Source organism: Spea bombifrons, chromosome 1, assembly GCF_027358695.1.
Source record: "Spea bombifrons isolate aSpeBom1 chromosome 1, aSpeBom1.2.pri, whole genome shotgun sequence".
Taxonomy (NCBI): Eukaryota; Metazoa; Chordata; class Amphibia; order Anura; family Pelobatidae; genus Spea; species Spea bombifrons.
Genome location: NC_071087.1, coordinates 142,135,610 through 142,163,497, shown reverse-complemented (window position 1 = coordinate 142,163,497; position 27,888 = coordinate 142,135,610). Strand labels below are relative to the sequence as shown.

General features: G+C 38.2%; 1 protein-coding gene across 1 annotated transcript in view; it reads left to right on the top strand.

Annotated features, from left to right (window-relative positions):
* Nucleotides 1-27,460, top strand: part of MSH3 (mutS homolog 3) — a 98,598-nt gene extending 71,138 nt beyond the window's left edge. The window contains exons 21-25 of the mRNA XM_053475318.1: nucleotides 6,894-7,080; nucleotides 9,153-9,279; nucleotides 10,011-10,185; nucleotides 10,554-10,640; nucleotides 27,021-27,460. Coding sequence (XP_053331293.1) covers nucleotides 6,894-7,080; nucleotides 9,153-9,279; nucleotides 10,011-10,185; nucleotides 10,554-10,640; nucleotides 27,021-27,027 — 583 coding nt within the window. The 3' untranslated portion in view covers nucleotides 27,028-27,460. The remainder of the gene's footprint in view (nucleotides 1-6,893; nucleotides 7,081-9,152; nucleotides 9,280-10,010; nucleotides 10,186-10,553; nucleotides 10,641-27,020) is intronic.
* The last annotated feature ends 428 nt before the right edge of the window (nucleotides 27,461-27,888 follow it).

Below are 27,888 nucleotides of genomic sequence, written 5' to 3'. Positions count from 1 at the left end.
GGCCTGCCTAAACCTAACATTAACCATGTAATTTACCACTAACTAACCCGATATACGTTCAGAATTGCATATTAAAAGTCAATCTTGGGACCCAGGGAATCACTTTTTTCTTACTGTTCTCCGTTTCTCTTCAGCTCACGATCTCAGTGAAAGAGCGTCTGACTGATTGGCAGTAGAAGCAATCACATGCGCAGACTGCAGACTGATCGCTCCATTCATGCTGACCGGCTACAGTGGTGACCCTGCGATCACCGCAATTGTGGCTACATGGGTCCATTTTAAACCCATAACGTACTATTTTTGGTCATGCTATTACTTGCGCTCAGATCAAAATATAAACAAAAAGCAAAATTTCAAAAGCAAATGTTTATCATCCATAAAATATTCAGTTTAGCAACTGTCTAAAGATGAAATAAAGACAATATCAGACTTTAAAACAATGCTTACTATGATTAGTTTTGGTTTTCAAGAATTAAAACAATTGAATTATAAACCAATTGCTTATTAGAAAAGCAGAGGACATAACTGTACCTGTTTAGCCATTGTGCAGCGCATATGATGGCGCTATATAAATCAAAGAATAAACAATGACTGTTGAGATAGATGTCGCATACGCAGTAGATTATAAATCCAGGCCAAAAACATGTAAAATAGCGGCTTTCTGAGTGCACTCTGTCGCCAGACAGGTACATTCTACAACCGATAATGATATTGATCCGGTGAATATCCTATAATACTTTACTAAGTGTTCAGACCGAAATTTGATTTTGAGTTAAGAAGGAAAGCTCTACTATGTCTGCCGAATGTTCTTTGCCTGAAGCTTTCTGGGAACTGGAAAACATATTCCTTCAGACCTTTATGGTAAAATGTTATTTCGCAGCCTTGCCTCATGTGAAGTGCAGTATTTCACAAGACATGTACGTGACATGTCCTTAGGCCTGTACGAAATGCTTCGCTTAATTAAATTCTTCAAATTGAAGGGCTTTTTGTATACAGCGAAATAATAGAGTTTGCAGGTGGTCAATAATATTTTTCTTGTGTTTTATGTGTAAGTGTATATTCCGGTCGGACAGAAACTGTGAAATTATTTATTATTTTAGTTATTTTCTCATCTAGTACCTGTCCTCGCTGGCGGATCTTACCATTTGTGCTTAAGTTAGAAATTCTCATGCTTATAAGGCAGTATTACTGCATGAATCTCTTGATTTCTTTCTGTTTTACTTATTTTGTTTAAGTTTTAGTGTCCCCTCTACTTTACTGCTACATTGTTGGGGACAGTGGGGGAAAAAAATATTGACCCCTCTAGTCTGCCCTTTTTGAATTACTTTAGGGTATCACTGCAGTCCTACTTGATTATTTTAGTTTAATTGCTAATTTTATACTTTGAGGTTAAATCACTAAGGCGACCGTTTGCTGGAACGTTGTGGTTTTAATTCTCTCATTCACTATACCTTGTAAAGGGCTAACACTGGCAAGTTTCACCAGGCGGAAGGGCTGAGTGGACCCTTACCATGTATAAGTAAAATAGTGAATTAAATAAATAAATAATTTAATTATACATTATATAGGGTCAGCTGAGTTTTTTCTGCAGTAGAAGCTCACTTGGGTTGGACCTCCATAGTGTGTAGTGATGTCAAGGAGCTCAATCAGAACTCTCCTGACAATTGTCCCTTTAATGAATAGACCCCATATTCTCACCTCTGGTAACTCTTTTAGTATTCTCCTTAAACCATCATATAGCTTTATGCCACTCCATCCAACCCTTTCACAGCCGCCAGCTGTCATTTTGCACCATTATTGTCCTATAACAAGGGTGTTCAACCTGCGGCCCTCCAGCTGCTGCTGGACTACATCTCCCATACTCCTCTGCCAGCCACTAAGCTGAAATAGCATTAAGGGAGCTGTAGTCCTCCAGCAGCTGGAGGGCCGCAGGTTGGACGCCCCTGTCCTATAAGTAAGCAATGCAGACAACAGCACGGTGTAACTCCCAAACATATCTTGTATTTGGTATGTACTTTTTTTACTTTATCAATGCTCTCCTACACCAAACTTCTTTTGTTTACTTGTATCCCCCGTCCTGTATATACTAGCTGGACAATGCCTTAAAAAAACAATTCTGTCAGCCCTAATTCCTGCCACCGTTAGTATCATTTACTGACATGCACCGTTAGTATCATTTACTGCATTAGAATGTAAGCTCTTGTGAGCAGGGGCCTCCACTCCTTATGGTGCTGTTTTAAATATTATGTTTAACTTTGATAATAAAGCATTGCCAAATATGTATATAGAAACGATAATGATAGTAACTGCCGGATGTCTGCACCCTGCAGTCTGGCTAAAAGGAACTGCTGTGTAAAACGCTTAATACATTTCAATTCCATATGCAATATAAAATCCTCCTTTACTGCCTGTGAACAGACGCCTCGGCAACCCATCACATTGCTCCGGTCATCTAATACATGGAGAGTATGTAGCTGTAATGTTAATTGTTTAGCAATAGACTGAGTCATATGACATATTCAACTAAACACGCAAATATTTTGCACACGTATGCAAAATAATCGGCTGTAAATACATTTTGACACAGACATGGCATTGACAGCCAACGCTTGATACTAAACACTTCATAGCAGAGTATTTTGTTTAATTTAACTTTAGGTCATCAAAATATCAAAATAAATTGATGTAAACTGAATTGTTGTTATGACAACATAACCAATGACATCTGTAGCTCATCAGGCCTGCTACATGATGTCATGTAAATGAGCGTGATGCAGCTGCACTGTTAAATGACGTCATCAGACTGCGTATCCAGTATGAACAAAGTTGCTAAAAAGGATTTGCTTTGTGGAAGTCCTGATTGATGCATTACAAAACATCAGCTGTTTCAGCAGTCAGCAGTGCTGCTGGTAGATTTAAAATGAACATAACATTAAAATAAAAAATAATAATCCACACACTCACTTGATTTGCCATAAGAAGAAGATATTCTGTTGCCAACTGATGCAGTCATCTTAGCGACCTATCGAATGTTGTCGCTCAGCGTTTTATTGCTTAATGTAATTAAACAAACGCTGAATGTGTAGTATTTTAAAACAGAATGAGCAAACGTAAAGACAATGCAGATCCTCCTTTGGTTACATCTTAAAAAGTGATTCTCACGCAAGTTTGAAAATTATTCTTATCCTCGTAGCTACTGATCTGCTGAATACATTTCTTACCACGGTGATAAGACCAGTTGAAAAATTTGCACTAGGATCACTGTTTGCACATGACCCCCATTAATCCATTAAAACCATCATAGCAGCCAAAGTAAGTGGGGAGGATAGTCATAGGGAATGAAAATGATATGAACATTAATGGCATGCGGCTGTAGCCAGAGGTGACGCTGCATCTACCATTGAGCAGATGAATCAGTTGTTTATGGTGCCCCATACAGAAGGAAGAGCGACACAGATTGCTCATTATATGCTTCTTGTAATTTTGTCTTTTAATCGGTTTTGCTGAAGCTCGGCCCCCGATAAGTCTCTTAGCTCAGTGCCCACAAAAACTTGAACTGCCACCTACTGCACCTTAGTGAAAAGTGAATGTTGAAGGGGTCCTGTAGCTCCCAGCGCGCAGCCCGGCAGGGCATACCCTTAGTCCATTTTACAAATGACTTCCCATCGATTTCTCTACAGTACTTTGTCCTCTTTATTAAAATGTTAGTATCAACATGCTACCGTACATTATTATTATTATTATTATTATTATTATACAATATAATAAACCAGGAAGAAAATTATACTGAAATAAAAAATAATAAAGAGGAGTTGCATTAGTAATAATAATAATACTAATAGTAAAAATAATAATTATTATTAGGCTGAATCTGCTATCCAACAGAGATATACAGCGTTGTGTAATCATAATGCGGTCAGCAGTGCTGTCTATGAGACTTGCCATGTGCCCGTCACCTGCTGAGACTTTGTTTGATATCCGCCAGGTATAACTTTCACTAGCGTGTTGCCAATCATGTCCATGTTCACTATTCTATTACATATTACCGTAGAACTTTCCACTACATTTTATTTCCCATAGTTATTAAAACAGAGGAGAGTGGAGATTATGAATAGTGCTAACATTGACAACATACAAAACTTAAAATAACCAACATATGTAAAGATATACTGGTAGAGAAGGAGAAGTGGGGCCGGTTCTTGCGATCTTACTAAAATGTGCCCTTTTCTTGCATTGTTAGACGTTTTTCACAATACAAGGAGCCTGTTCAGCCTGCACAGTTCTATAATACTAGGACTGCTGTCAGGGCCCAGCTTTGACACGTGGCCTGGCCAGTAGCCGAGGCTGCCTATGGCATAATCTGCCAGTGCTTCATATGAAATCCCTAATCCTTTATGTATTCAACAAATTATTATTTGTTGGATTCCACCTCTAGTGCTTGTAATCCTTTTATAAATCAATTTTGAATGACTGGATTAGTTTTTACTATTATTTTGCCCCTTTATATATTTTTCATTCAACCAGTTTATTTAGTTGTTTTTTTTTATTATTTATTTTTATTATTTTTATTTCTGTGCAATGCATGATTTAGAGTCTAAACAATAATATGTGTGCTTTTAAACACTTTCAACATACTGGGATAAACTGATTCTGTGATATCTGTGGTTGACTCCTTTGTCACCTTCATGTATTTGGTTGCAAGTCCGGAGGCAGAAAATCTAGTATGCTACAATGAGGTTAGCCCTAAAGTATTTCCTATTATACCGGTCCTCCTCCTTCTTTTCAACCTTCCGGACTTGTCCTCCGACATTGGCAAATGAAAGGTGGCTGTAAGGGAGGCCTCAGAGTGAGAAGACTTCTAGGAGGCTACTGATGAACTTTCAATTTGTGTCTCACTTAAGAAGCAGGCATGTAAAAATATATCCCTGATGGTACACTACACCAGCTCTAAAATACCCAATTGTCCAGTTTGCTATGGGATTAGGCTGGCGGTGTTGCAAGCAGTACGGATACTGTCTTCACATGTGGTTGTGCCCTCATCCCCTTGTTTTTTTGAATTGTGTCCTCCATATGGATTCTTGTGACTAGAGCCCTTCCTGGGAATAAACTCTTAGCATGGATTGATCCGACTGCTGGCAGATATACCCAGCCCGAGTATGACAGAAACTTATGTTCAGTATGATCATTGACAAGTTATCGGTTCTGGTTCATCAAACACCAGCGGGCTTTCAAAAAATTTGGATTTAGTTTCTAATAATTAATCTGTGAAATCCTCAGAGCCTCTGTCTTTTCTTTCCTCTTCGCTCTTGCTTTTGTCTCCACTCTTTTTTCTCTTTGGAAAAACACAACGTACACAATCTTCCCACTGCAAAGAACTTTATTGTGTAACGTATACAGTGACGCTGCACAAAAAAAGCATGTCGAAAATTGTGAAGCCTAGCTTTTTACTGGCAATAGTACCAGAATGTTTTTTTTGTTTGTTTTGTTTATGAGGGGGTGTTATTGATATCCCTTAGCCATGGTTCAGTAAACCCTACTGTCATGCATACTACTAGTTTATATTACAGAATTGTGATTAGAATGCTGGTTTACTTACAGGCAGGGCCGGCCAAAGACTTAACGCCGCCTGGGGCGAAGTTTAAAACGCCCCCCCCCGTCGACGCCGGGGGGGGGCATTTTAAACTTCGCCGCCGCCATAATCTACGATCCCCCCACCCGGTACTTACCTTTAAACAGTCCTGCGGCGAGTCTCCCTGCTCTGCCACGGTGCGGGCTTGTACTGCTGAGCGCCGGAAATTGACGTCACTTCCGGCGCTCTGCATTACAAGCCGGCACCGGGACCGAACAGGGAGACTCGCCGCAGAGGAGAGAGAGAGAGGGGCGCCGAGCGGGTAAGCGAAAACCACTCGGTGCCCCTCTCTCTCTCCTCCGCTACAAAAAAAAAGCGCTTGGGGCGGCAAAGTGCCGCCCCTTCTAAAGTGCCGCCTGGGGCAGTTGCCCCAGTCTGCCCCATAATAGGGCCGGCCCTGCTTACAGGTTACCCTATTTGCATGAACATGCTGAAATCCCTGCCTAATCCAAACTAGGCTGCGTGGTTAATGTACAGATTTACTGTCTCGCACTGTCCAATAGACAATAAATGTCATTAATGTTGATGCCATCTCTTGTCCCTCATTATACTATAGACTTGTTCAGTAAATCTTCCTTCAAATTGTAAAGATTAATTCTTGCGTGTGCCGTGCTTTTTTCAGTTGGTTTATCAGAGTTGAAAGAAATCCGAATGATATTTTCCATCAAAAGTATCGAGTTGAGTGAATTAAGCTTTATTAAACTATTTAGCCTGATTCTGCGATTCATAGAGCCCAGCGCTCCTGCTCCACAGAAGTTCTCAGTGACTACCGGGACAGATCATGCAGCTGTTATTTCAGTGCAGTCGTGGGAATTCTCGCTAAACTCTGCAGCCATAAATACCCGCGCAGTTCCATTACTTCTAATGTATTTCTTCCAGTTACCGATGAAAGGCTCTGCACACGTGTGTCAAAATATCTGAAGCTATATTTTAATTACATATAAAGAAGAGAGCGATCTGTGTTCTCAGTATACAGTGTTTATTAATTGCCTATTCTACTTTCATGTCTTTAGTAATTTGAAAGGTAATATTATATACAAAGTCCATACTGGGAATTAATAATTTAACTTGTTAGCCACGCAACATTACCACTGTTGATTTTGTGTGTATGTGTGTGTACATATATGTGTGTGTATATATATATTTATATATATATATATATATATATATATATATATATATATATATATACACATACACAAACATATCGTAATAATATACAATTTGCTGAATACTAGTTCATTATGCATTGCATTTTATTTAGAATGGGAGCAGCAGACAATATCTATAAAGGTCGAAGCACGTTCATGGAAGAGCTGTCAGAGACGGCAGACATAATCAAATCTGCTACGTCACAGTCCCTGGTTATCCTGGATGAGTTGGGAAGAGGCACGAGTACGCATGACGGTATAGCCATTGCTTATGCCACGCTTGAATTCTTTATACGAGATGTAAGTATTTGTGTCACTCGAGTGGTGTTCTTGGCTCATAACATTTTTTAAAAGTAGGAGCTACTTTTATTTTGTATTAAAGAAACAAAAGTGTAATGTAACTTGGAATGTTATGTCAATGATTTTCCAAAACTGTCATTAATTAAAAACTATAAGTTCTTAGCATTTAGGACACACCATTAAAACCTCTAATTATATTTCCTGCAAGATTGCAGTATTAGCCCAAGAAAAAACGGAATCTTCTTCAAAGGTGATACTTTTTATTGGGCCAACACAAAAAAAGACATAACGTTACTTAAGCTTTTGGGATCTCAAAGCTCTTTGCTTCAGAAGGATTACGAAACATATAACCATTCTACAGCAGTGTTAAATGGGCAGCATGTCGGAAAGTCTTTTGCATGCTGAAATCTTTATAAATATAATAAATAAAAGTAGACAAAGCTTTTTAGCAGTGTCCTAATTGCCCTGACAAATCTTCATTGAAAAATCTGCACTTTTAGGCGTTCTTTTGCTTTAAGGGTGCAGTTCCAAACATAACGCGCTATAATAAACTAAATCTCAGCAGAAAGTTTTTAAGAAGCTTTGTCAGTTTCTGCTTTTGTGTCGCGTGACAAGTGTTCCCTGCAAAAATGATGAATCAGGCAAAATTTGACACGGGAAGAGCAGCAATGTTCTAGGATTGTTGGTTATAATGCTGTTTTTAACTACAACATAGCATCATCACAAATGGAACAGCAGCTTTTAACCACATGGCTTAATATTAAGAGTTCCAAATGCTATTATTTATACACATTCTATAATCATGCCACACAATGATGACCCAATAAAACGCATCTAATGCGATGAAGAGGGAGAAGGTGTATTTGAATACAGTGATGGTTCCTGGTAAGACAAACTGTGAACAGATGACTTAGAGTTTGGTCTAATGTCACACTGCACACCCAAGTCTCTTGGAGCTGAATGAGTAAAATGGGTATTCAGTATACAGGCAAGTAAGGTGGTAGAGGTGTCAGTCTCTTCACTGGCTGCCTCTATGCTTCAGGATTTTTTAAAAAATCTGACTCTTACTCAGTGATCTCCATAGCGTTTCCTCTACGTACATCTCCTTACTCATCATCACATACGTTCCTTCCAGGTCTTTCTGCTCATTTGTTGATCGCCGCCTGTCCTCTCCTCTAAATTCTAGCTCTCATGAACGCTTTGAAGATTTCCCGTGGACTACCCCTACCCCCTGGAATGCCCTCACTGGCCTGATTGTCTTTCCACCTCCCTTCGGTCCTTTAGGGACGCCTATGAATTTACTTGTTAGTGCCCTTCAACCCATATTCCTTTAGCTCACCTTTCCTAATCCCTCTCCTGCCTGTGGACAATACTTATACCGGTGTGGCTGGTCCATGCCTTACAGTGTCACTTTTACCGCTTGTATAATACACCCTAACTCCCTCTAGATTGTAAACTCCTCTGATCAGGGCCCTCCTCACCTGTTGTTTCTGTAAGTCAAATCGTCATGTTATGCTCTACTTCTTATGACCTTTATACCTATTGTACAGCTCTGCAAAATATGATACCGATATATAAAACAATAAATAATAATAGGTGGAATAATTAGCTTGTGTATGGACCTAATTCCATTAAGTTGATCTTGGTGTCATGGAATACCGTGTGTATCGAATCATGTATTATAACTGTTGGACTAAGAGCAATCTGCGCAAGGCTTTATGTTTTAGGGACCGAAGAATTTCTCATGCGTGGGTTTTAACTGGATTATGTGTAAATAGTGGATTAGACACATTAACAGAAAGTGTGAGTTGTGTTTGTGGTGCAGTTTATACCCCGGAATAGCCTGCAGCCATAGGATAAGCAGGAACTAATATTTTAATATTATATATGTATTATATGAATATATATTCAGTTTACAGCAAAATGAAATAGTTTTATTATCTTCGCTATCATGATGACCGTCTTTATGATTTAAGACAACCATAGTCCATTCTTGACTGTTTAGTGTGATGATGTTTTTGTTTTTCTTTTCTATTAGGATTTTTTGTTAACTTTGTCCTCCTTGTACTTAGATGGCATCATTAACACTGTTTGTGACACATTACCCTCCATTGTGTGAACTGGAAAAGGCCTACCCTGACCATGTTGGAAACTATCACATGGCTTTTTTCGTTGACGAAGAGGAGAACACAGAAAGCGGTATAGTTATTGCATAAAACATTCTGTGGAAGGTTGCGTTGACTGCATAAAATACAAGTACATTATATTACATTTCCCATCAGAATTGTACAGAATGTGATTCAAACAAACAGGGCTTTCTGTGCTATTGAGTCTATAAGGGACTGAATGTAGTCAACATAAAACAGCAAAGTCAGAAGCGTCCGATTCTCCATGAGGCACAACTGGCATGTGCTGATTTTTAGCCGGTGGTCAGGCAGCATCTCTTCTGGCCTATATGCCACCCATTCTACAATAAATAATATATATATTTAATCCAAGGATCTCCTAGTCTATGTTGCTTCTCGTCAATCCTTTTCTGGCTTGTGTCCCTTTTCGAAAACCTATGTTTTTAAAAGTGTTTCGGTCCTAAATTGCTAGTAGGAAGTCTTTAAGCCTGTTGGGCTCAAGAAATGTAAAACTGAATCTGTTATTCAGACACAGGGCAAAATATATGTTATTTTTAAACTGTGCAAAATGCTTTGCTCTATAAAAATTGGCATTTCAAACTGTTTCCAAATTCCAACCTTAGTTCATTGCTTTGTAAAGAATAAGAAAAATAGGGGTAATTGTGTTTTTTTAATCCTGAATTTGCACTACAAGCACCGTGGAACCTTATATGTCATCCATAACTGTATTTGTTTGCCTGGAAGTCCGTTTTGTTCTGTCCTTCCCTGTTGATTTTTTTCACAGTGATCTTCATTCTTTTGTAGGATCCGATGTCTCCCAGCACCCGGAATATATTACATTTTTGTACCAGATAACTAGAGGGGTAGCTGCAAGGAGCTATGGATTAAATGTTGCTAAACTGGCAGATATCCCAGAGGAAGTGTTAAAGAAAGCAGCGTGTAAATCCAAAGAGCTTGAGGAACTAGTAGATACTAAAAGGTGAGGATATATAGAGATTGCCTTATTTGTAAATTAATTTTATCATAAAGGCTCCAGTTGAAAACCTTACGCATAATTAGGAACTGAATGCAATAGTCCCGATATTTAGGGACCTTTTGCCAGATCCTGTGTTCTGGGGACAATTCTGGTTGCGTAGCATGGGAGCAGAAAGCCATCTTTTTTCTGTACATTAGACACAACTACCATCTTACTGGAAAATATTTGGTCATAACATATATTAATTTTGCTAAAAACATTTAAATATAAAAATCGAAGCAGAATAAGAATATAAAGACTGTTTGTGTGTTCTTTATTTCATTGAATAATGTTTTCTTGTCCTGGATTTTTCTTTTGTCTGTTATCTTCAGGAAGCAGATGAAAGCTTTTCAGAAGGCATGGAATATTCATTGTTTTACAGATCTTAAGGAATGTCTGAAGATAAGAGACTCAACACAGTAAATATACATTTTGGTGCATTAGGGGAGTAGTTCTTCTGGGTGATTTCAGATATTTTTAACACTATACTGCTGCAATTAATACATATTATTTTTGTATTTTTTATTTATGCACTGGAGACATGTGTTTGTGGTCATGGGTTGTAATGTATTGTAGTTCCCTTAGTAACGCAAAGTTATGAGGATACAAAGACTACAATAAAGGTAGCAAAAGATGGGTATTTTCCAGGTAAATGGCATTGCTGTCTGTAGCAGCATTACTGGTTTCAAAGGAACTTTCCATCTTGAAGCATTTTAATCCTGTCCTTTCAGTATTTCTAAGCATATTGTGTGGGTAAAACATCACAACTAACATATAGCAGCCCAACATGGGTGGGCAGTTTTGCCTTTCGTGGCAGCGTGTAGAATACAAGTGATAAAACAGAATAGCACAAAAAACAATACTTTAGTAAATATGACATAAATAAAAAACAAACAAACTCATATACAGAATAAATAATGTATACAGGGTACAAAGAATATCAGATGTAGAATACTTGGCAGAAATATAGAAATCACAACAAATAGCTTGAAAAAAATGAAGGGGGCAATAATGCCTTAAAGGGACAGCCTACTGCATATAAAAGTACTCTGTGAGTAACTCTAATCCTGTGTGAGTATTTTAATATGCATTCTTCCAAAACAGGAGAAAAAAATAAAATGTTCACCTGACAAATTCTAGCCGTGCTGCAAAATCTTCCTTGTTATCCCATGATCCGACAACATACCTGCCATATACATGTATGTGCACACGATGCTGGAGTGTCCCTTCAATGTATATTAAGAAAAGCTGTAGCATGACATGCATTTCACAAAAAGCAGTATATAAGAGTGTCCGAAATGCACAGAAGAAGGAGGCCTCATTGAGTGACTGACCCAGTGGCTGCGATCTAAAATGTAGGAAATAGTGCCGGGTATCTGTGCTCATGTACAGACAGCCATGGTAAACATATACTCTTCAATGTATACTGAGCCGAGACCCACCTGCATCTCTGAAGTCTAACTAGGGTGCTACTGCACGGAAAGTAAATGCAGCCACAAACACTATTAAGGAATTAGAAAGGAAAAGAAACAGATTTTTATGCCGCTCATGTCCTGTTCCATGTCTTACAAACTGCAATACCAGCTAAACAATTACCGAGATGCTGTAAAATTGCCAAGGAAAATCTCTTGTATACGTTAGTTGTAACAGCTGCAGTGTTTGTTACTATAAGAAGAAATACCGTTTTGGAAAGTTAGCTAATTTCTCCGTAGATGTTAGAATAGTTCATGTACCAGATACATTCCCTGGATGTAAAAGATCAGCTTCACATTATGTGATTGTCTCTGTTAATCTGGTTCTGTGGATCTGATTCAGGAAATGTTTGGTACTCCGCACCTGCTTTCCAAGTTGTATGAAATTTACTGATTCACAGCCATTTATAATTAAAATTGCAGGAAAAAGGAAGGGCAGAATCCTCCTGAAACCTAAACCTTATGTGTGATAACAGAGCTGGTCGGCAGCTAGTACATTTACTAAAAAGAGAAGCTATTTTTGGTGCCAACAAGTAGTTCACAGGGAGACTTATAACTAGTTCCTAAACACATGAATAATGGACAATGTATTATTTTTTATTCAAGAATGTAAAGACCTTTATCTCCCATTTCCACTTAGAAGACCATAGAATATTGCTAATGCACTTGGGTGCTGTAGTTCTGAGTTATAAACCTGTACTATTTGATTATGAAAAATAGACGCATACAATTTGATGGCAGATAAGAACCATCCTGTCCGACTGCCTAGTCTGCCCATTTATCCTGATGTGAAGGATTCCAACACCTATCAGTCCTTGGTCTGGTCATATACTGAGGATAGCTTTATGCCTATCCCATGCCGTTTTAAATTCCCTCACGGAATTAGCCTCCACCACTTCTGCTGGGAGAGTTATATTTATCTACTACCCTTTAAGTAAAGTAGAACTTGCCTCTGATCCTCTAGTTTTAGAGTATGACTTATTGTTCTAACATTGGTCCTCCTTTTAAATAAGCTTAATAAACATATTTTTTTATTTAGTACATACATGTAAATTCACATATAAAGTATACAATCTATGGCATTCTTATTATCATATAATATATTCTTAAAATAGGCTGTATTGTGTAAATATGAGGTCACAGGAGGACGCCCGTTTTAAAAGTTTAGGAGACGATCAACCATAAGTTTGAGAAAGGGTGATAGTAGAATCAGTGCATGGAAAGGGTTAAAATACCAGCATTTGAAATACCTTGAGGTGTCTAGTTTTCAAAAATATATAGTTTGATGGGGTAAAACACATTGGCCAGCTTTAAAGATAAACGAAATAGCACATGGGGGAAGAATTACCAGATTTGGAAAAAAAATTGGTTTTGAAAAAACGCTACTTGTACTTATTGCCCAATAACTTGCAGAAAAAAAACCATAAAAACATTGGGTATTTCTAAACTCAGGGCAAATAGTAGAATCTATGTAGCAGTTTTTTTTCATTAGCTTTTTTGGATGAGTAAAAGATTTTTCAAAAAATAAATTTTTCATTATATTTCATAATTTTTTTTTTATAGGAAATTAGGTAATGTGATCAAAACAATGGTATCTGAAGAAAGCCCTTCTTGTCCTGGAAAAAAAACAATATAGAACTTGTGTGGGTTCAGTAAATGGGTGAGGAGAAAATTACATAAACAAGAGCACCGCAAAAGCGTTAAAAGAGCCTCGGTCCCAAAGGGTACAAAAAAGTAAAAAAACAGCCTGTTCCTTAAGGGGTTAAACAATATAACTATGAGTTTTAGTAGAGGAGTTGATCTATCTTAAGCCATTTTTCCATTTAATTGAAACATTATTTGATTTTGCCAATTGTTCCATAGTAAATGAATTCCCCTTTTTCCACTCTCTTACTATCAAAAGTTTTGTGGCTACAAAAAAATGTATCACCAAGAGGGATTGATCTTTTGTGAAATTGGGCCATTTAAGGTGCAGTAATGCCATTGCTGGATTTTTTTTCATAGTAAATCCACCGTTTGTTCTAAATAATTGTAGGCCATTTTTTTTTTACTTGTTCAGGGTACCACCAAATATACATTAAATCTCCTATTCCTTTATTACACACCAACATATATATTGAAGTGTGGCGGATACGTAGTGGCTACTTCAGTAGGTATCATATACCATCTATTGTTGGTCTTAGTCTTTCCTAATAATTTCTATCTTACAAACCGCTTAATATATTTGTAGCCCTCCCCTGAACTCCAGTGTGTCAGTATCCTACTGGACATGGGCATATGGGCCATGTATCGCTCTCATAGCAGTGGCATAGTGTTTCTCATTCTGGTCCAGGTTAGTCAGGCATTGGACAGGCAACATTCTGTGTATCCAGAATCTCTAAGGAAGCCCTCATTCTCCTGAAGCACGTGGACCTCTGTACTGCCTTCAGTAGACAGACATAGGCATTTCCCAAAACATCATATATAATATAGTAATTATAAATTATTCCCTTAAAACTTCAGTCTTCAAAACCCACATAAATAACTTGGGAATTATTTTCTTGTAAAAAGTAGTTCAACCTCAGAAAGCAATAGAAACATGCGGCTGCTGGATATAGCACCATTTCTCTTCTGGCACTGCCTCAACTAGACTCATCCTGTGTTCTCTTCATGCCAAGTCTCTGTATCAATAATCAAGAAATGGTAATATACAACGATCTCTGTGTCATTCTTGGTCTAATCAGGGTTATCTAATCGGGGTTATCAATATGTAAGGGCAATCCTAAATGTATTTCTTGGAAGACTTGCCACAAGAGGCAAAATAAATCTCAAGGATAAAATTTGATATGTTATGATCATTATGGTTTATTGTGTACATTTTGGCATACATTTTGTACATTTTAAAATTGGGTTATACATATTTTAAGCATATTTAACATTTTACCCAATAACTCTGCAGGTGTTTTGAGAATATTTTTCAGGATATATATACCGTATTTGCTCGATTATAAGACGAGGTTTTTTCCAGAGCAAATGCTCTGAAAAATACCCCTCGTCTTATAATCGGGGTCGTCTTCTCAGACCCCCCAAAAAATGTCTGCTGGGGCCATGCTGCTTACCGGTCGCGAGCAGCGTCTCTTCTGTTAGAAGCAGGAGGACAGGAAGCTTGCAGCGTCCTCACAGAGCTCTATCTCCCCCTCCCTCCTCTGGGGGCGGGGCCAGAGAAGTTGCTCTACAGCCGGTCCCCTGCAGAAGTCTTCGAGTGAGAGATCTGCAGTTCAGGTAAGGGGGTGGGGGAGGGTTTTTGGGTAAGTATGTGTGATTAATGTGTGTTTAATATGTGAAGTATGTGTGATTAATGGAATGAATGAGTATTTAAATGTGTTTGTGTGTGATAGCATGGATGTGTAAGGGGGGTGGGGGTTGTAGCATGGCATAGGGAGGCTGTAATCCCACTACTATCATCCCCAGGTTCCAGCATGTACTGGCTGCCTTGGCTTGATAGGAGTGTGATTGCTGTTAGCAGTTTGATATATATATATATATATATATATATATATCAAACTGCTAACAGCAATCACACTCCTATCAAGCCAAGGCAGCCAGTACATGCTGGGTTAAAAGGCATATCATGGGGCTGAGTGGCATATAGGGGGTTAAAATGCATTTCTGGACCTCCAGAAATGCATTTTAACCCCCTATATGCCACTCAGCCCCATGATATGCCTATATACCTCCAGAAATGCATTTTAACCCCCTATATGCCACTCAGCCCCATGATATGCCTTTTAACCCCCTATATGCCAGAGTGGCATATAGGGGTATAAGGCATATCATGGGGCAGAGTGGCAAATAGGGGGGTATAAAGCATTTCTGGGGGCAGAGTGGCATAACTGGGGGGGGCAGGTTGGCAAATAAAAGGAAATTTAAAAAATATATTTTTCTCAATCATAGCTTTTATTAAACATGAAAAAATAATTTACATGAGTTAATATTTACTGGTAAAACTTTTTTCCTATAGGGTCGTCTTATATTCAGGCTTTTTGTTTTTTTCCTAAATTAATATTTTGATTTTGGGGGGTCGTCTTATAATCGGGGTCGTCTTATAATCAAGCAAATACGGTATATATATTTAGTAATATAATACAAAAATTGAGATGAGTGTCAAACATACTAAAATTGTAATCAGCCTAGAATTATTATTTTGAATATTATATATATATATGTTGAACTAATTATTGCATTCCTAGTTCTGAAGCAAAATACATAAAGCAGTCTTCTTGGTGGTAATTTTTGGTTCCCGTAAACACTTATATGTCATTGTTCAGAATCATTGCACAACCTGCCACTCAGATCCATATAGAATATTTTTTAACATATATTTATCGAAAATAGCCAAAAACTGTTGCCATGCAAAGCTGTGTGATGTGCTGTATTGTCCTGTGGCAAATGTCCTGTCCTATATTATCAACAGTGATATATAGCTTTGATATCAGGATGGATGTGAATACCTGTAGCTGAAGAATAACTAGCCCATGGATATAAATGTCACATCGATAACAGCTTCAGTCACTTTATTAAGACTGCCTTAAACTCACACCTTTAACCAAAAGCACGTCAATGCTGGGTTTGTCCACTAAACTGTGAGTTGTGGACCGAGGGTTATATCTTCGTGGCCACTGTTGCTACTATGAAGGCCAGCCCAAGCTGAAGGAGTCAGCTATGTCTGTAGCAATGCATTATTAGTACAAATGTCCCCAACTGTGTCTTGTCAAAAAAGAGTGGATTCCTAGGGTCCAGAGCAACTCGGCCATGTGAAAAACTAGGGTAGGGCAGGAAGATAGAAGGGATCAGATGCAGGGAGAAAAATAAAGGATGGAGGGGGATTAAAGGGGTGCTTAAGGTGAGGGTTACTTACAGGGTGCCTACAAACAGAAGCCTGCCCAAGATCACATTACTTTTTAAAGATCGCCCTGTCTCTTGCAGAGCTTGGCCATATCTGGTGTTGCAGCTCACACTTAAGCGGAGGAACTCCTTTGTCAGGCAGTGTCGTTTATTGTGTTACCTCACATGCACTTTGTGCTGTTGTTTTGTTACATTTCCTTGTGTTCCATTGCAGAGTCTGTAGCGTGCGACATTATTAAAGTAAAAGACATCACAAATTGGGTCTTGTTAACACTGTTTCTTTTTTGCTTGTTATACCAAGTAACCATATTCACTTTTGTTCTGTGGGGATTCACAGTATGTCCTCGCTTTAGAAATAATCATTTTTCTTTCCATCAGTGATAAATCATTCTGTGGACTCCGTGTTGATTTGTTGTTGATTAATGCATTCTTTTCTTCAACGCGGGACTGCAGACTATGCGTTCTGTCTATAAAAACAAAATCATCTTGGTATGGAAAAGCTTGGAAACACTTTCTCTACCACTTCTATCTATTCGTATTCGCAAGATAAGCCTCATGAGACTTTGAACCAAGTTAGCTGGATTAGGTAGAATATTCAATGTCTTGCTTGTCTGAGGACCAGACGCGTATGATGTCCAGGGCAGCCATCATTGGAATATATTGGCCAGAGCCATACTAGTCTTTGTCACTCTTCTGGGTTTCAGTATCCACTTTATCTGTCACATCATCACTCTTATTAAGCGTACCAGAGCATGTTAGGAACCAGGTTTAGGGCTTTCTATGTCTAATGGTGCAAATGAGGCACCGCAGGGTTCAGAGCCGAAACCCACCCGTAAGAAGAAAAAGCGGTGGGATTGTCACTTGATGTCAGAAGCAGCCGCTGGGTGATCAAGTATGATGAAGAATGCTATTTGTTGGTTGTAGCACCCATGACACTAGCTGGTAACTGTGTTTCATTTAACAAAGAACAATTATTTTACATTATTTTCCATTTTCTAACATTAAAACCATCATTTTTCCATCATCTATCTGACTTGACGTCTGATTTAATTAGTATGCCAAATGTTTGGCGTAAGAATTGTTATATTCAGTGCATTCTGTGTTTCATACTTTCCTAGATTAACAGCTGGTGATCACAAATAGAATAGTCGATTCTGATTTTAGATCTAATATCCAATATTTTCATATTATATACCGGTGTGTGTATGTATGTGTATATATATATATATATATATATATATATATATATATATATATACACATATATATGTACGTGTGTATGTGTATATATATATACCGTATTTATCGGCGTCTAACACGCACTGGTGTATAACACGCACCCCCATTTTCACAAGGAGTAAAAATAAATAAATTGAAAATAAATGACTTGGAAGCTCTGAACTTAATGTTGGAATAATATTTATTACATTATAACATTTATTAGTATTATTATTAATTAATTAATTATTATATCTTTGAACAAAAAAACTGAACAAAAAAAAAACAACACGGCACTTTTTATTATTATTGGTGCAGTTAAAGAGCTTCTGGGGCAAGAAATGTGGTGATAAAACACCAATTAATGCCTTTTCTTGGCATGACTGATGCAAGAACCGCCAGCGCTAATGGGGTTAATTAGCACACGGTAACTTTGATCTGAGGAAATGAGAAGAGCAGGGCCGGCCCTACAATGGAGCCGACTGGGGCAATTGCCGCCCCAAGCGCTTTTTTTTTTTTTTTTTTTTTTGAAGCGGAGGAGAGAGAGAGGGGCACCGAGTGCTTTTCGCTTACCCGCTCGGCGCCCTTCTCTCTCTCTCCTCTGCGGCGAGTCTCCCTGTTCGGTCTCGGTGCCGGCTTGTAATGCAGAGCGCCGGAAGTGACGTCAATTTCCGCCGCTCAGCATTACAAGCCGGCACCGTGGCAGAGCAGGGAGACTCGCCGCAGGACTGTTTAAAGGTTAGTACCGGGGGCGGGGGGTAGATTATGACGTCGGCGAAGTTTAAAATGCCGCCCCCCCCCCGGCGTCGGGGGGGCGGTTTTGGGGGCGCGGCATTTTAAACTTCGCCCCAGGCGGCGTTAAGTCTTCGGCCGGCCCTGGAGAAGAGCGTCTCCTTCCATGCAGCCCCCGGGCAACAATCCGGCTGGGGAGGGGGGGCTTTGGCCAGCGAGGAGCACATCTATGTCTGCCACCCCAGGGGGTATTATTACAGAGGCATGTAGATGGCAGGATCGTGCATACAAAAACAACCTTTTCATTGTTAGCAGTCGTTTATATTCACAGCGGATATGCGCTTTTTTTCTTCTTTGCACTCTTAACTCTTTACCCTCCAGCAGTAACGCAGGATGCTATTCTTCTTGCAGCCTAAGAGGGCGCGCGAGAGAGCTGTGCAGGGGAAGATTGTGCAGCTCTAGGATTTATCGGCGTATAACACGCAGGTAGGGTTTCAACTTCATATTTTAGTTTAAAAAAGTGCGTGTTATACGCCGATAAATACGGTATATATAGATATATATATGCTATTCTGAGAAGAAAATGACAATTCCCATGGGTGGTAATGTGAGTGACAGCCTTTCATGAATATAGGATTAGAAGACTTCAGTTATGATATAATCGGCTGGGCTTCTTTCCATCTCTGAGGATGGAGATACACGTTGCATCTCTATACAAGTGTAAACCTGACAGAGTGCATCATAACAGCCCGTTAATGAATTGGGCAGAACACTTCAAATGCCCTTATAACACAGTATTGCCAACTAAACCACAATAGCTAAGTGTGCCCTTGGGTTATTTAGTTTGAAGCGCCTTTACGGTTTAATTTATATACAGTAACTATAGTAACCGTGTGCTATCACCAAAGAATGAAATATCATGCTAGACTGAACTTCATTGTCTAAATATATCAAAAGCAGAGTGAAAAGAGAACATTTTGTCATATACGCCGTGGCTTTTTATGTTTAGAATAGAAAGTGGGTTAATTTGCACTGGTCCATTTAAAAAGTTAACTGAATTGTAATATTTGTAGTTTAACCATTCCACCAAACTTCGATTTAGCTTATCTGTGTTGTGATGCAGTGACAGAAGTAACCGCGATATGGTATAAGCAAGGTCCGTGGGTAGTAATGTGGGATACATCAAGGCACCCCATAAAACTTTATTATTATTTATTATTATTATTTGCTATTCATGTTGCATTACATTAGAAGGTTTGCTTTCTGTTTTGTATAGCCGTGCAGGGAATTCAGTGCAGCCAATGCAATCAGTTGAAGCAAATCTCGCTACCATTAACTAAATAAATAAAACATTTGCCTTTAGATTCCTTTTTCCTTTGACTTTTTTTTTTTGCACATTTAAGATTCCCCAAAAATAAGACCCTAATTTGGAAATATCTGTAGCAAACAGCGTGCTGAAGCGTGGTTTGTGAGAAGCCCTCTCTCGGGTAACTTTCAATATTTCTTTTCTAATAGAAAGTCATGTTCCGATAGTGTTGGAAATTTGGCTAGGACAAGACTAGGTTTTATTAAACATGTAAAATGTAAATACATTTGCCAAAATACCATATTATTAAAATATTGATGTTTTCCAGTATTTATAGGAACGACAGATCTTATGACATTAGGCAGGTAGAAGACATCACCTGATGTGACAAAATATATTAGCTAAATGTGAGTACGCAGACTAGATGTTTGAGAGAAAATATTAGATCATAATGAGAGAAAGAAATCCTAGAATTCGGCAGAGTATAATCAAGAGCCAGAGTTACAAAAAGTAAATTACTTTATTAAAGAAATGTTCTATATTAATACAGAGCTATTTTGATAGGTCTGATTATATTCTCATCTTTTAAAGGAAAGGAAAGGTAAGGGTCACGTCAATACATTTTATTTAAGGAATTTCTGTCTTTTATTATTGATTTATTTATGATTGAGGTATAAAATAATGTGCGTTAGCATTGACAAAAATAGTTTTATCTGCTTTTGTTCCAATAAACTTCCTTTATCTGCAGACCTGGAGGCCGCCATTTTTGTCAGTCATGTGATATTTTAGGTGACTTTCTCTGCTCAAACACCACACTGAGCTGATTCTTTATGGCAATGCTAATAAAGTCCATTCCTTTATAGACTTTCAGCAGTAAGAGTGGCCACTGGGTGATTAACACTGAGGCATTCTAGTGTATAAGGAGGAGTCACTGTCTAGTAGAAAGCCTAGAAATACAGTAATTTGCAGCATTATGAAAACTTTTTTAGTCTGATACTTTTGATAAAACTGTTTGGTGGGAGTTCCCCGTTAATTACAGTCTCCAAGACTGATGGGGAAGTGAGCATTTAAGTAATTTGTAATAATGATAATTTGTAATAATCATTAAGTTCTAGGCAGTGAAAGAATTGCACTGCTTTCCACCTCACTGACAAAATATCCATGGAATTGGACACTTTTTGTGTGGTGTATCTTTAAGCAAAATATTATGCTTTCCATGTATTGTGAAAATGATACTATTAATCTCACATGGAAAGGATCCAAAATTGGGCTACATTGGCAGGAAAAACCATGGCAGACATAGCAGGAGCTCCATAAATACATAAATAGCATAAAACACTAGATGTTTAAATAACCTCAACTGGATATCAAATATATCCAAAGTGCTTTATGACGTACAATCATTTTACTTTCCATCTGGTATTGTGGAAGGAGACACTATGCTATGCATAACCGTTAACTACAATGAAGACAGTTTAGTTATTATCGGTAACAGGCATTACTTTGGCTACTCCTTATAATTCCTTATTAAAAAAGGAAAGCTTAAACTCTGGATTAAACTTCTGTCACCTCAGCCCTTGTCAAAAGCATCATGTTTTACATTTTCATACACTAATAAACCACTTTGTGTTTAAAGATTTAAATAGGTCTTGTATACAGTGCCCTCCACAAATATTGGTGAAATGTGAAGGATCTGGAGAGATTCTGTATGGAGGAATGGTCTCACAACACTTCCCAAGTATTCTCCAACCTCTTCAGGCATATTTATATATATATATATATATATAACATTTGTCCTTTTTTGGATAAAACTGTGTTGTGTTCACAATTGTTTGATATCCATGAAAAAATAATATTTTTGTGTATTTTTTGATAAAAATAAAATATCAAAAGGTTAAACAATAAAGACAATTTATCACAGCCTTCTTCGTTCATTTTCCAATGGTGCCAATATTAGCGGAGGGCACTGTATGTATACCACAGGAGCAGCCATTTTAAAGGGACAGTTTACTGTCCCTGATACTCCCACCTAGGAAGAATGTATATTAAGGTACTCTTACTCTCAAAAAATAGAAGCTGCATCTGCAGCCACCCTCCTCCTTCGTGGTCCAAAGATTCTTGCCACTGATTGGCTGTGTGGGACAGCTAATTAGTGGCTGGGAGGTTGTCCCATTTAAATCAATATGAGTAGTTTTCAAGCATGTGCACAGAGTGTGAAGAGACTCCCTGCCTTGTTCACAAGGCACATCTGCACAGCGTATAGTTGGAGGGTGAGAAAAACAGCAAATGCACATAGGGGGGATTCTGCTGATTCCCATTCATTCATTTTCAAGGGGAACAGCACAAAAACCTAAAGGGACCATACAGCTATCTTATGCACTGTAAGTTAACAGGAAAATGCCTTACTTCAGCAAACTAGTTCAGATCTCCAAATAAGACCAGGCACATGTTCAAACAATTAAATGTGATTTATTATGTAAAAATATCTCAAAATAATTTGCATAGCTTCAGTAAGTTTATCAACGCGGGAGAAACCTGTGTTGGCATCAGCCAATGCCCATGATCGAGAGGACAGAATGACTCGACGTGAATACGCAGTCAGACGTTCCTGGAGAGCATTGCATTAATAACCGCACAGCAGATCTGTTTATACTCTTTAGATTGCGCGGTAGCAGCATGGTCTTCTTTGGGTGGACAGTGGTCCAAAAACCGGCAAGAGCTGTGTGTAAATAATATACAAATACCATGTTCGTCCACTATGGCCATGTGCCAAGAAACAAGTAAAGCAGGGAGAAAGATAAGAAAGAGCAGCTGCATAAGCACTAAAGTGCCATGGAAAAAACAATTCCTATCAAATGTATTAAAGTACATGTATGGCTGGGGTGTCCCTTTTAACTCTCTGCTCTATGCAGGATTATTCCTTCTTATTAAGTTGCTGATTATTGTTCATTTCCAGACAGTCTTTGTGGCATGAGGGGGTAACTTCAGTATGATAAATTGATTAAAGTGTCACTTATTTATCCTTATGTTACTCAGCTTCCGCAAGGTACGTTTTAAAACGAAATTGACTGAACAAGTGCGAGTTGTAGGTCGTTGTTCAAAAAGCTTTCCCAGTGGCATTTCCCATAACAAGAGGCGATAATGAAACATATAAAGATCAGGAAAATACACTATGTAGGAGGTGAGAGTAGGTTCTCACCCTATTGAGAGTGTGCCTTGACGTGGCGGGTGAGCTTAATTATGCTTTGGCCAATTCATACAATCAAAACCTCTCATTTATATTATGTTTATATATTTGTTGCCAACTTTATTAGGGTAAGAAGCGCAGACAGTTTTTGTTTTTTGTATACATTGTACAGCCAACACACTGTATTTGCAGCGTGCTCACACTGTTTGGTAGGCCTCGTATTATACATTTGTATTATTTGAGCCTGAGACTAGCTTAGCGCACCGACATTTTTTCTTTTCCCTGTTTGCACACATAAATTACACAGGTGCGTGTGATCGGGTGCTGTCATGTGAAGGGATTTGAATAACATAAGCAGTAATTTAGAGCAATCCCTATTGGGCAGCACGTGATAAGATTTTTATTACCGCAACCACATTCCCATTTTTCTTTATTTCCCTCTAATCAATAGTCAATAGCTTGATTTTATTTCTAGTTGAATCAGCTGAGTGATAGTTTACTGATCACTACCCGTGAGTTGTTTACAGCAGTATATCCAACACATTACATGTTTTTTCTCTCTGTACGGTATTCTGATATATAAAGAGCTTCTGTAGCGTTAGAGTACAGGACCTCAGAAGGACCTCGTAGATGCAAGTAATTGGCTGCTCCATTGTCACACCTGAGGGAGAAGCGTACATAACCCACTTATGGCTGACAGGTCATGGGCTACACACTCTCAATGTACACACGCGTGCATCCTTATCCTTCAACGAAGCAGTGTTCTGTCTCCCACACGTATGAAACTACATATATTTCCATAAAATATATATGTTCTTGATGGATACTTTCAGATGATGCTCTGTAAGAGTGTGTTTATGATTTCCAGACATGGTGTCACAGGGTGCTGGTTTTATTTCATTTTAGCTTAATAATTATTCATGCCGGTCATACCCAAGCAATTCCTTTATATGTCCTGATATTCTACCAGTATGTTATATACATTAAAGCTCTGTCTGTATCCCTGTGTTATAGTGTCATGCAGTGCATTATTACAGCTGGATTTAAACACCCTTTTAGGATGACGCTGTGAAATATATCATTTCATGTCATTTTCATTTCATGTCATTTGATGGACTGGCAGTAAGCAGTAAACCGTGTCAATGTTAGACATAAATGAGAACTTCTTGCCATAAAATATCCTTGCAGATAAGTCTGGCCATTCATTGTAGACCTGAAATGAATGTTTGGTATTATTGTATTAGAAAGCTTGGCAGGTCTGATAAGAATCATGCTTATTTGATTCCCCATTGTGAATGAATCCAGCATGACATTAAACAATGTCACGAATGGGGCAAAAAGTCATATTGAAAAGATGTTTAGGTTTTATGCGGTTTATGTATCTTTGCTTAAAAGACAGCATAAAAAGCCTTATAACTTCCTTTGCCCACTAAATTCATTCATTTTTAGAACTCGCGTAGGTTAAATACTGGAAACATTTCCTCTGTGTGTCAGTAATTGTATTCCTTCTCTTAATTACGGATAGATAGCAATGGGTGCTATTGATTGACAGAAGGAAAGCTAATTTTGTAGGAAGTGATGTTTATATAAATGAATGCGTCCACCTACTACTGTTTCTTGGTTGTGCGCAGCCTGCTGAGAATATTAGTGCTCATGAGAATCCATGGTACTTCTAGGGGGAACTGAGGAGAATCAGGTTTCCTAGAATGGGCAGTAAAGAGCCCTTATTTCCATGATGGGGTCTAGAGAACCCTGGATAGAAGAAACCGCAGCAATGTACAACATCAGCAGGTAAAGTGTTTTATAGAAAGTATGAGGTAGTCGATGAGGTAGTAAGAGTTATAGGATATATTAAATATATAATGAAGCAATAAGCATCTTCTGGAAGACTTATGTTTGAGGTCTGCTAGGACTGGGCTTGGATTTCTCTTAGCTGAATTAAACACGGATCTCTTATCAGTGTCCAACTGCACTACTCCTGCCTTTGATTCCAGATTCCCTGTTTGCTGGTGAATAAAAACATTGGTTAAAAGATAATTGTTCCTCTGTCCCTAGGAGCAGATACAGTGTGGTCAACAAATCCTCGCCTTCTGTTCAGGTAACAGTGGAAACCACTGGGATTAATAGACGCGATACCTCAACTTGCCAAATAAAATCAGATTCTGTAGTCATGTAAGGAGGGCACTGAGATAACTAAACGAAAGAAGAACATAAAAAACATCTCTTTTTCCCAAGAAACATTTATTTTGGTCTTTCAATAAACATGTCAGCCTCCGGAGATTTTGATTGACTAACAACTTGCTTAGCGCTGTTATTTTCCTGGGAAAGTATTTGTACGTTTTAATTACACTGTCTGCCAGAATTTGACTATAGGATCAATCGGTCTGTGTTCTTTAGACTGGACTCTTTTTTCCCAGATACACTATACGTTAAAATCATGAAAAGCAATTATCAGGTATATTGGTGGCATGTATGTGCTCTTTTAGTATAGGAAAGGAAGCAGTTTTGTTTGGGGGTATACTTTATGGCTGATATTTAAGAAGTGAACAGTACTTTAAAATAAAATAGAATCAAGTCTGTCTGTCTTATAGATACATTCAGTAGTTGACATACAAAAGCTGAAAACTATTTTGCTCTGCTATACCGGAATGATTGACAGATATTGTTGATAAATCTTTTTTTGATCTGTTTGTGCGTATGTTCCTATGGTGAAATACATAACCCTCAGTATTTCTGTAGTCAAGCAATCGCTACGTCAACTGTGTAAATTAAATTGTGCGTATGACATGGATTGGCAGAATATAATTTTGGTCCTGATACCTGTAATCACAATTAAAGTGAGCTGGCCAGTGCTTTTACTTTGTAACCCAAATGGACAGAGCTGTGCAATGATTCAAGGTTCAGCCACTGTCTGTATGGATGATATTTTAACTTCTTGATGTCTGTGACACTAGTGCTTTAGCAAATTACAACGGAGACTTCTTAAATAACTTTGCATTTCCAGATCTCACTGATTATATATATTTATATAATATATATATATTATTTTGTTTGCTATTTGCTATATTATTTGCCACCATTTGCTACTGTACTCAATTTCAATGAAGAGAAACAGTCCAATATTTCTAAACCAAGTCAATTCAGTCATCAGGAACATTTCATTGACTGCTAGAATGATAAGGCCACATTTCATTTGTGCAGACATAAATAAAACCCTATGGTCAGTTCAGAAATATGTGTTTTTATGGGTGAAGAATTACGTTCTGAGAATGGTATCCAACAAGTGTGCAAGACTCTGGAATATCTAATACTTTAGAATCATTTTCAAATGTTTTCCTTTCACTGTTTTCCAACTAGTGCTTTGCTGTTAAGCATATAAATCGTAAATGTTATCTGTACGTTGCCACTTGCGTAGTTTCTGTTTTGTAACATGGATGAGCGCTCTCTCCCTTACCTAATGAAAGCAATGTATTTCTGTGAACATATTAGCTAATTGAGCACAGATGTGATCACATCTGCCCGTCTTGAGGTGTTAAATTCCGTGTGCAATTAACTATGTTAATTTTGGTGAATTCACATTACAGTATTAATGAAATGTATTCTTGTAGGGGCTTTATGGACCAAATACTGCATTTACTATCACATGAATAATTGATGTTATTCAGTTTCATTGCTTGACTGTCCACAAAGTCACAACGGTGTTGTCATTACAAGGGTCCAGGTTCTGCTCAAACAGAAAACCACGCATACACCTAATTAATGGCAGAGAAAATGGGGATAGGCGCATAAGATTCTAAAAGGGATGTAAAAAGCTCCACCTTGTTAGGAAAAGGTTCAGTGAATGGCAGAATTGGTTTGGCTGTTGACATCATGGAAGGCTGCCATTGGGATTTTTCACAAATTGTGTCATTTTCATGATGCTCCTTTCCCCTCCCTGTGAAACGTTGACATGTTTGGTTCATTGGTTAAATTCTAATTCTTTTCTCGTTCTTTGTTCCAGCTCGTAATGTTGAGACAAGAGACCCCTTGTTGAGGGAAGTCTGAAAAAGAGTGTAGGATCCAAATTAATAATAATGTCTCCACCATGTGAAGCTGTTATTTTCTTTACCTGTTTGCACTGACTCATCACCTGTGTCAGAGTCTGCAGTAAACCCTTGGAGGCTATTTGGCTGCCAACTTATGTCTTACTATGACTGCGAAGAGTAAACATTAACCTTCATATCCCTCTGCCTGAAGACTATAATAAAGAGAAGAAGAATTGGCATTGTGACTGAAAGCAGGACAGACTCATGCGAACATTATTTTTACCATCTTAATTAAAAATCAGTACTGTGTAGACACGAACAAAATAAACCATGATCATAATTCGGTTGGAAAAAAAACAACACACAACCTTACGTGTTTTAAAATTTTACTTTTTTGTTAATTTTGCATGTATAGGTCAGCAATTCCCCCTTATGTACTACTGATGTCCCAGTGTTAGTGGTGTGGCTACGAGAATGCTACAGTGTTGTCCTAGAATGCAGTGTCCCTCTCCCTGGTCATCAAGGGCTCTCAAGATCTCTGGTGATTCTCATAGAAACCAATATTGAGTGTCTTTGAAGAGCAAAATGTTGGTGCTTCTGCCTTGTCGTTAACGCCATAAGGGCTTCAGACTCTCTAGACTAGGGGTGTCCAACCTGCGGAGGGTGGGAGATGTAGTCCTGCAGCAGCTGGAGGGCCGCAGGTTGGACACCCCTGCTCTAAACCCATATAGGAATTTCATCAGAATATAAATAAGATTTTTGTTACAAATACCAAATAAATTCTAGTAGGTTATAATTTCTTCGGTGAAGCCACTTCAAGATACTGAAGACAACATTAATAAG